Source organism: Volvox carteri, assembly GCF_000143455.1.
Source record: "Volvox carteri f. nagariensis unplaced genomic scaffold VOLCAscaffold_12, whole genome shotgun sequence".
Lineage (NCBI taxonomy): Eukaryota > Viridiplantae > Chlorophyta > Chlorophyceae > Chlamydomonadales > Volvocaceae > Volvox > Volvox carteri.
The window spans coordinates 118,754-129,291 of NW_003307555.1; the positions used below are offsets into that span (position 1 = coordinate 118,754).

General features: G+C 60.0%; 1 protein-coding gene across 1 annotated transcript; it reads right to left on the minus strand.

Annotated features, from left to right (window-relative positions):
• Positions 1-2,002: 2,002 nt before the first annotated feature.
• On the minus strand, positions 2,003-9,948 carry VOLCADRAFT_120687 (uncharacterized protein; the record flags this gene model as incomplete). The annotated part of the gene is made up of 9 exons (XM_002948969.1): positions 2,003-2,721; positions 3,045-3,256; positions 3,762-3,934; positions 4,336-4,482; positions 5,083-5,323; positions 5,898-6,527; positions 6,876-7,015; positions 7,669-7,924; positions 8,789-9,948. The coding sequence occupies 9 exons, from the start codon at positions 9,946-9,948 to the stop codon at positions 2,003-2,005; spliced, it is 3,678 nt and encodes a 1,225-aa protein (XP_002949015.1).
• Positions 9,949-10,538: the final 590 nt, after the last annotated feature.

Below are 10,538 nucleotides of genomic sequence, written 5' to 3' on the forward strand. Positions count from 1 at the left end.
TGCGGTTAGGTAAAGGTGTTTTACNCGCTGGTAAGTCATATTTTGATTTGGCTTTGGAAGATGGTATGGTCCAGGTCCAGCGTGACTTCTGTNTACGTTGTGCTGGGCTCAAGCAGGTACCTTACAAGCTGTTGTACAGGGAGCTGTCTCAGTTGCCTTTGCAGTACTTTTGGTTACGCCTTGCGTTGTGTTTCTGGAATAAGATAGTCAAGTCCCGTGGGTCGGTCTATCATGACGTGTTAGTAGATGATCTCCGTCTGGCTCTTCTGTCTGATCTCAAAGTGGATTGCTGGTCGTCTAAAGTGCTCATCATTTTGCGTTGGTTGGGCCATGAGTGGCCGGCGTGTGACTCCGTTTCTCAGAAGGTAGATGTATACTCGTCTCAGTTGATTCGAGTGGGTGAGGTTCTGGAGAGGTTATCTGCGTTCCTTTTAAGTGACTGGGATCAGTTCAGCCAAGGGGGTGATCCGCGTGTGTTCCAAGGTAAAGGGGTTTCGCTTTGCAGGTATCATAACTGGATGGGCTCCCCTTCACCAGCAAGAGAGGGCTCCGATCCCACAGGCTATTTGCGTGTTTATTTGCCGGTCAACCAGTTGCGTATGGTTGCCAAATTCCGTCTTTGTTGTTGGCCTTTGGAGGTCAACAAAGGACACCATAGGCCGAGAGAGTGCCGTACGTGTCAGGTCTGTACGTCGGGTAAGGTTGAGGATGAATATCATGTGCTCATGGAGTGTGAGGCGTATACTGAGTTGCGTAATAGGTTTCTGATTAACGTTGAAGATACTGATATGCGCAAGGTATTTCTTAATACCAATCCGAGGAAAATCGCTACTTTCCTTACTGAGGTTTTTGATGAGCGTCAACAGCGTGCTCTGGAGCCTCACGGCTCGTGAGGGCACCCGCCGCGTCGGCGGCGGAAATACTGTAACCACAATACAATACAATACAATACAATACAATACAATACAATAGTAAGAGGTCTCCAGCAATGGCTTCACCGCCGCACCTGGCTTGCTAGCTGGCTCCGCCGCTGCCTCAATGCGAACGTTGTTGTTGAACAAGATTTCTCAGGTTTCTCGAGTTCCTAAACCCTTTATAAAACCGAATTTTGTCCTTTGCGCTTGGTGGCAGACCTACCCCAAGGATTTCCCTATCGGGGCAATACACACGGTTTTGAGTGTTTTTTCCATGGTAAAAAGCTGGTCGGATGCCGTACGTGCTGGACCAGCAAAGACCAGCTGTCCACACACGCCCGACACATCGGGATGCATATTTAGGACCGCAAGGCGCTCAGGAATGTCCACAGTATTTGTGAAGAGCAGGAAATCCGCAGGCTTGCCGGGGCGCCGTTGCGTTATTACACAGAAACTAACTGAAACAAATAGTGAACAGCTTACGCTTTATCCTTTTAGGGAAGTGCCGTTCCCGGCCGCACCCCACGGTGGGTCCAATCATTGCAGACCTTAGCGACAAACGGAGGCTTGGCCAGGTTGCGCACCCAAGTGCCCGCCAGTACTGACCGCAGCACTCAGCCCCCCCACAGCACCGAAAGATCGATCTTTCTAGAAGCAAAGCCGTGCGGCTTTCGACCCACGGTATCACAACCCTGCCACAACCTGCATAGCCGTACACTATTCCTGAACTGCCAAAAATGCCGTGCAGAAAGCGAGAACCAGCACGACCGCGGCCCCGAACGACGACATCCAGGACAGGCGACTTCTACCTGGATGTCGTTCACAAGTAGAGGAGCAAGCTGCAACACTAGCAAGCTATGTAATCCTAATAACTGTGAAGATGTGGTCCAAAGAAACCGCTGGGCCGCTGGGCGCAGCTTTCGACATGGCGGCCTAACCCCTCCCTCACCTACACCACATTGCCGTTCCGCCGCGCATGCCGCCATGCAAGGACGAAGAGAGGCACATTAACAGGCCGGGGGCGGGCGCTAGCCCGCGGCCTCCATCCATCCGCCAACCCGGCTCCCCACCAAATCCCGCTGCCAAGATCACACCAGCTCATCCCAGCTCTCCCCGTCCCCCCCCCCAACAATGTCAGCAGTCTTCTGTGCCGATGCCAGCGTGCTGCCCTTCCTCCCTTGCAATCCCCCAATGCCATTCCCCCCGGCATCCCCCGCGCCACCTCCATTCTGCTCCTCCTCGTTCATCATCAGAGCCGACCACAGCGTCGCCTTCGCCAGGTCCAGCGGCGGCCCGCGCCCGGGGAGCTGCGGCTCCATGGCCCCCCTCGACGGCCCCTCGGCAACGTCGCCCTTGGACCCGCCCGCCCCACCCGCAACGCCGTCCGGCGCCACGTGCCAGCGTTGTTGGGATTGCAGCGGACGCGGGCTCGCGTCGTCTGAGGCCCACGCGTCAGCTGCCAAGGCCGCACGGACAGACGATGCGGCGTCAGCTCCCGCAGGGGTGCCGCCGACCTTGCCGCGGGTGACGGGCGCGGCCGCCTTGTTGCCGCGCAGCACCTGCCAGCCCGGGGGCGCCACGAGAGGTGCCGGCGGTTTCAGCGCCACCCCGCCAGCTGTCGGCCCCGACCCCGCTGCCGGTCCAGCGGCAGGCCGCGCTCCGTCATGTTCCCGCTCTACCTCCGTACGAAACACGCCACGTATGCCGCCCCCAAGTCGGGAGCGGCAGTCCCGGAACGACGACTCGCGGTGGAAGGTCAGCTGCAGGGAGGAGGAGGAGCCTTGCACGGGGGTTGCTGTGTAGTCGCCTGGAATAGGTGGGGGAAGGGAAAGGAGGGAAAGGGAGAACTGCGTGAGCCATAAGGGGAACGGAGGTGAGTCGGCCTCATGGACATTCACACGCAAGGCAGCCGACAAAGCTGCAGGAGCTGCAGGGAACGAGGTATCCCTTGCAAGAAGGATGAGTCAGGCAGCAGCCGCGTCCGAGGCAAAGGTCCAGAGACCTACGTCGTGCATGTACGAAAACAGTGCTACGACTATGCTTATCCTCACGTAGATTCGCACCAGAAAGCGCTACTCGATACACGCAGCACAATATAAGCTAGCGAGTCTTCCTAACCATATAACCTACCCTCCCAGGCCCGCAGGTAGTGCTGCACATTCGTCCCAGGCGCCACATCCACCAGCTTTATCACCCAGCCTCCGCCGGCCGCGCCCCCGCTGCCAGACGCCAGCCGAGCCAGCTCCTCGGCGGGTGTAGCGGCCGCCACCACGGACAGCAGCCGGGTGGGTGCACCGCTGGCGGCGCCCTTCAGCAGCTGCACCGCGCGGGACGACCCCTGCCTGCACCGCCACCGCCACCGCCGGGGGGAAGCCGGGAAGGGTCAACAGGGTCAGGGCCCTGGTCAGGAGTACGACGGGTTTGACAGCTGGTTGCTGTGTTCGGGACGCTTGGGGAGTTATTAGCGCCTTGTATTAAGCACGACACCCTTCAGCTATCCGTGCGGGAAGAAAGAGCTCCGCCACTTCAAGGTCTGCCCGACCCACCCACCTGCTGACACCACCTGCTGACAGACACCCTGCTCATTCCTGACAAACATATGCCGGAAAATACAGCTCTGCGGCGATACGGTCCTCCCCAGCACTCCATTCGCTGGTACTCCCACACAGCTCCCACACAACGCTGCCCTGTCTCGCCGCCCCGTCGGCCCCGTTTCGCTTCCGGCGGGGCGGATCCTGTCCCGGTGTACACCTCAATTCCGAGCGTCCCATCGGCTGAGAGGTTCCATTGGGCCCCAGGCCCCCCACTTGACACGGTCACCGCCACCACACCGCCCCCGTCACTCACCCGATGGAGTGCGACACCAGACCGTAGTGCTCCGCCAGCTCATGGACCAGCCGCCGCTGCGACTGGCTCATACCGGCAGCCAGCGAGGTACGGCGCACGGACGAATCCGCAAGAAATCGAGCCAAGTCCTGCTCCACCGACGCCACCCACTCCGTACCAGCGGCCTGGGCAGCCTGCGAGGGGGGGTTGCGCAGCCAAAGAGCAAACCCCAGCGCCGAGCAACCCTCCTCAAAGCACTGTCCAGACTATCACCCAACACGGTGAGGCCAGGGCCATGGGTGATACGGACGGGTAAGCGGGGCTGGTGGGGGTGGTGGGAAGCAGTACGGCATGTTGACCTTTCATGCACATACGTAGGTCGGGGTTGGCGGGAGGTGAAGAGCCACAGCAAAGGTGTCGTCGCGGTCCGTGATCCGCAGTAACCGTGCAAGGGCCTAAGCCCAATCGCCTTTCCTCCTGCCGTGAGCCAAACACGCGCCCCGGCGACAGCATCCCGAGGAAGATTTGCTGACAAATCACCCCGGTGACTCAAGCTGCATGCCGCGACGTCCTCGAAAACGCAAGGTAAGCTTACCAAGATCAGTTCAGTCGTGTAGTTCGGCGTGCGGTGGCGATCAAAGTACGAGACGTGGCTGTCTGCTGCCGCCACCCCAAACGCCTCTGCCAGCTGAGCTCGCCGCTGCTTCACAGTGCAGTCGCGGTCACAAACCAGCTCAGGGGCCTGCGGTTAGAGTGATGCAGGCGGTCGGGGCCAGAGAGGGGGAAAGGGGCGCCGGGGGGGCGGGGGATTGAAGGAAGCACACGCACGGCTTTGTTCAGCACATACATGCATACCCAAAGAGTCCGAAGGGCAGTGGAGGGCGCCTTCTCAGCACAGGCAAAGTCCCGGTCCACGACCATTGGCCGTTTGTACAATGGTATCACTATCTTGCCCCCTTCATTTCACCACCACCACCAATCCTTCGAAACAGCGCAACGCTACATCTTTCCGCTGCTGTCGCTCTGTATGTATGGGGGATTCCACACGCGGAGCAGCACCGCGCGCGAGTGAGCGCGTGACCCCCCTTCGCCGCCTGTTCCTGTCCGCCAACAGCACAGCATCACCAGGAAATCCCCTTCACCCCTTCCACTTGACAGCCCCTTTACTACACTTAAAACACTGCCCCGCAACCCCCCCAACCGCGCAACGCAGCTCCCCAGGACACCCCTTTCCACGACATCACTTCGACGCCCCTCGCCGCCATTCCCCATTCCCTCACCAGAGCCGACACGACCCCCCCACACACAACCAATCACTCCAGGGAGGGCCCTCCAAACGCACCTTCTCATCGGGCCGAAGTGCCAGGTGCTCGACCCGGTTACCGCAGCGGCAGCGCACCGTTACCTTCCGCAGCGAAAACAGCGACGCCGCAGTGGCCGCAGCGGATCGGGGAGGGGAGGCCGCCGAAGAGGAGCCGGGTGGTTCAGCGGCAGCGGACCGGCTGCTGGGCGGTCCCCAGGCGGAGCGCGATGCGGCAGCACATGTCGAGGCGGCTGCTATGGACAACTCGGGAAAGTCCTCCCTGCGTTCGTTTGGGGAGAGGTCGTACTCCGTCGTATTCGTACGAGAATCTTGTCAAGATATGTTTCTATGATGCGGTCGCTACGTCGCATATTGTACTACACAGCGAAGAAAGAGGAGAGACACCAAGAGGAGCCGCGGCCCCTTCCATTCGGATAAACTTTGCGTCAGCGCAGCTTCATGCTCTCCAGCTGCGTCTCAGCTGAAAATCTCTTAAAGGACGCAGATGGGGCAGCAGCACATGTGGCAGGATGCCCTTCGGATGCGGGAATGCGGCAAGCGCGTGAGAGCCGTCCCTTTCTCTCCGTACACACGTTCTTAACGGGTTTGCCAAATGACTGCCAGCTTAGGTCCGTGAAGCATACACACCCACACCCACATGCGCCTACATCATGCGCAACCTGGAGGGGGCACAGATAGCACGCCACTGAGGCCGCACCCCCTCCGCGCTCCCCCCCCCGTCCGTCTTAAGCGCAACTGAATGCAATCCCATGCCCCATACCGCCCCACAGCAACCTACAAACGTATGGGGCCCGCCCCCTCAAAAGCCCTCTGATCCGACACCTTTCACTCACCGGAACGTGCCGCTACCAGGCTGACGGCCCCCCCACGCCCCCGCCAGCCCCCGGGCGCCCGAGGCTGCTGTCCCGCTGTCCGGCCCAGTCGGCAACCCCGACTGCGCCGCCGAGGGAGCACCGCCGTTCGCGGCGCCGCTAGACCTAGACCTGCCCGCCGCGGTACCGGCGGCCGCGGCCAACGACCTCGACGGTCCCAGCCCGAGATCATCATCAATCACAGCCAGGCCCCCTTCCGTATCATGCATGTCGCCCAGGGCGCCCTGGTGGTGCGGGTGCGGGTGGTGTGGCTGCTGTTGCGCCTCCTGAAGAGGATGTTGTGACTGCAGGGAGGGAAATGCATCCGGGTCCTCCAGTCCGAGACGGCCACTCGGGCCTTGTCGCGATCGCGGCTGCTGCGCTGTGTGTCGTGCCGTGCCGCTACCGCTGATGGCACCAGCAGGAGGAGCTCCTTCTCGGCCGGCTGCTGCTGCTGCTGCTGCTGCTGCTACGCGCCCGCGCCGCTGCTCGCTCCGGTCATCGCTGCGGCTGTTGCGACCGGAGGCAGCTGCGGCGGGTGCAGCGGTGGTGGTGGCGGTGGTGGTGGTCGTTCCGCGGGTGCCCATGAAGTCCAGCAGCAGGGGCCGAGCCCTGGACGGTCAACAGAGGGAGGGTCGGGGGAGAAGCACATGATAAGAACGTCGTTCCGAGCGGAGATCACGACGACGACACAGAACGGTGCAGGTGTGGGTGAACATGGCGCAGATCCCACCATCCAAATCTGGGAATTCATGGACATATGCGGCCGTTTCAAGGCGCCAGTTTTGCCGCCTGCAACACCAGTCTGTGCGACGGGTGCGACGAGCCACTGTCAAGATGTCGGGAAATCCCATCAGGACAACGTCATGGTGCGGAATTCGCCGTACAGGTCGCCGTACTTGTGAAAGGACATGTCGTCGTTTGGCCCCCTCCATGCCCCGTCATACCCGTCAAACCTACCTGGACTGGTCCCAGCGGGGCATGTACGACGAATGACGGTCGCGGATGTGGGTGTTGAGCTCGTCCCGGGTGGCGAAGGCAATCATGCAGCCGAAGCAGTCCGGATGGTCGCACGTGTAGTGTTCCTCCCGAAGATGAATCTGTCGGGGGCAGGATGGGGGCAGGTCCCACGGGTGATGTGGCTGTGAGGAACCACGTGGGAGACTGCAACCTGGGAGGCTGCGTCCCGAGACTGGACTTATGGCTTAGGGACTCTGGGGCAGCGCGAGCGACAAAACAACAATCCAGCATACATAGATACCTACATACCTACATACACACCCGGAGAAAGGTCACCGCCATGTGCCGGCAATGTCAGTTCCTTACGGCGAATTCGGCACTGGAAAGGGAACAACATTGCCACGTGAACAAATCCTCAATACTGCACGGAGGTGACGACACGCTCGAGCGCTGCTTGCGCCCCCCCCCCCAGCCCTCCGGCGGTGCATGCGATGACAGTACAGTGCCCTGGCATGTGGCTCTTGGATGCCGTGAAGATAGAGACACGGCTACACAGAAACGGCAGTTCGCGCGAACGCCATCCATGCGCCGCGAGCCCCCCCCGGCGGGGCACCCTAGCCAGGGGCCCAGCACCAAACCTTCACTCATCCGGCCCATGGCGACACCCCGAATGGACCCTAGGGTTCTCCTAGGCTCTCCTTTCCTTCAGTGGCACTTCCCAGCGACATCGGGCTCCGTTTTCCCCTTCCAAAACCCCTCCTCCAGTCGTCCTGCAGCCCCCCAACCCCCTCACCAGCAGCGTATCAGCGTCCGGGAAGTACAAGTGGTGGCGCCCCAGCCGGGAGCACACGTGGCATGTGAAATGTCGCTGAGTCATGTGCCCGTACAGCTCGTCTCGTCCGTAAAACACCAGATTGCAGTACTCGCAGCGCGGGTGCTCCGAAGCCATGTGTTTCGCCAGTCCGGCGGTGTCGTACGTGGGGTACTCCAGCGGAAATTTCAGGCCCGCACCCAGGCACACATCACACAGCAGCCGGTCGTGAGCTGACCTGTTGGAACCATGGAAGTCATCAGTGTTTTTGTTTTCATTTTTGCCCGTCCATTTTCCAGTCCAAACGGAGAAATAGGTTTCCAGTCGCCGGAATAAAATTATTCCTAATCTTTCAAGTCATGCATGGCGTCATGGGAGGTGGACAGTCCATCACACCGGCATGAACCCCCCGTGGGATCAACAGCACAAAAATCGGAAGGGGCTGTGGCACAGAGTCTATATGGGTATCCAAGCCAAAAATGTACAATGACCACACATATGTGCAGGCTGCACTGTGCCGTACACAACTTCTGCAGCGATCTTCGTGTCGAGTTCCGTAAAAGGGGGGGTGAACAACAACTGCTGCTGCCGGCAGCCGGCAGTAGTAGGGGTTGGCAACGCGTAGCATACACACATACATACACACATGCACACACGTACTGCTGCACAGATCTCCACCTGCCGGGACAAACCTACTTGTCACCAGTAACTGCCCTCTAAAGCAAGACGGGTGAGCAAAATCAGGAGGATCCGCTCCACGGCCCGTAACAGGGGCCGGGTCTGCGACCTTTTGAATATAACAAGTTCGTAAAACCAAGCGTATGCATGTGTTGTGTGTGTACACGCATACTTGTGTTCGCATGCGCAATCCCGTGCGGTGCGACACCACCAGGTACATGTACGGAGATCCCACATGACCTCTTTCGCTGTCTCATTTAATTGTAATGCCCTAGGGTGCCGTAGCAGAGCCCCACTAAGGTCAACACCAACTCGCAGGTTGATAGTCGTCACGTCAGGCGGAAGGCCTGCCACCGGCAGCCGGTGGCATGTCCCGTGGTCCACTTCCGCACGTACATACATACATACATACATTCACTCGCACCTGAGATGCGCTAGCAGCAGGTTGATTGTGCCGAAAGGACGCCGCCCTTGGGAGTCACACACGGAGCAGCTGCGGGACGTCATCGCCTGCAGGGACTTGTGAAGGGGCCGCCGCCGGCCGCCGCCCGGGTGCTGCTGTTGTTGTTGTTGGCCAGGTTGCGATGGGCGGTCGGCTCCTTCAGTAGGGGGGTCGTACACCAGCACCCCTTTTGCCCACTTGGGCTGCTGCCACAGCGCCTCCCGTTGCTGCTGCGACCCGGCCAGCGACTCGAAGGAGGTTCCAGGAGGCAGTGGCGGTCTCGCCACCACGACCTCGTTGTTCACCGTCTTGCACAGCGGGCATCGCAGGTCGCGGTAGCACAGCCGCAGTCGCAAGCAGCACCTGGCACACGTGTGGCTGTGGCCACATGAGCCCACAGCCACTGCCGCCACCTCCTCACAGCAAATCACACACGTGAGCGTCTCGCCCTCGCTGTCACTTCCGCTGCTGATAGCCTCCGCCCCCTCAGTGTGCCATTGGGTAGTGAATGATGACCCAGGTGCGTTGGGTGGGGCCCCGGCTGCAGCTATAGCAGCCGTAGCTGCCGGCGGTACACCGGCAGGGTGGTGTCGTTCTGCATCCGTTGCACCGTCGCCTCCAGGTCCATTTTGGACGCTTCGAGAAGCCCTTCCACCGCGGCCACCACGCCGGCCTCCTCTTTGACGATGAAACTCAGCAGGCGGCCCTGTCACGGTGTCAGGCAGCTGGCCATTGACTGTGGGGACAACTTCTCGGTTGTGCCCACGGCCACGGCCGCCACCATAGCGACCGCCTCTGCGGCCCCGCCTGTCGGATCCTTGCAAGGTCAGTCCGTGCACGGGCCCATCGGTGCCGTAGCTGGTGCTGGCGCCATCATCGAGTCCACCAACGGGGGTATCTTCTGTGGAGGGTCGGACCGCATGACGGCCGTCATCGTATCCTCTCAGGGAGCCGTTCTGGTCTTCACGATGGCGCGAGCGGTGTGCCGCAGGTGCGGAGTCGTAGCTGGGGCCCTGTGGTGGATGCTCACGCTGCCCGGCATGGGCAGATTGGTCCTGGGCGACACTGTTAAAGCGACCATGTTGTGATCGGCCGTGTGCGCTCCTGCCTCGGCCACGGCCGCGGTGTGGCGGCAGCGACATTGTGTTGTAAGGCTGAGTTTCAACAGCAGCTATATGACCCGCCACCTGACCTGGCGACAAGATGTCCCCCAAAAATTGGTCTTGTGCTGCTGCACTGGTATGGCGCCTGCCTGGCTGATCGCGACGCATCCGATTGGGGTGTGTATCCCGCGGAAAGGTTCCAATATTACCGTGGCCCCTGTTATTCGCGGGGCGTCCATTTGCACGTCGAACGCCGTTAGACTCAGGAAGGGCATCACCGGGACGGTCGCCACCTCCTTCTGTGGAAATCCTACTGACTGAGGAGGCTGAGGTAATTGCAGGAACCTGCGTTACTTCCATAACCTTGCCGGCTACAGAGTTGGCAAGGATCGACGCCTAACTAGAGTGTTTCAGGTTCGACAACAAATCACTCAAAACTCATGCCATGCATCAAATGGAGGCCTGTATGCAACATATTCAAAAATGAAGCTTACAAAGCCTGCAAGCACCAGGGTTATGGCCTTCAGGATTACGGTTAGGCCGGTACGAGAATCTGACGTCAAGTGGTCAATTGATGCATGGAACCATGAACGGATCATTTGAAATAATATCATTCTAAATTTTCTTCA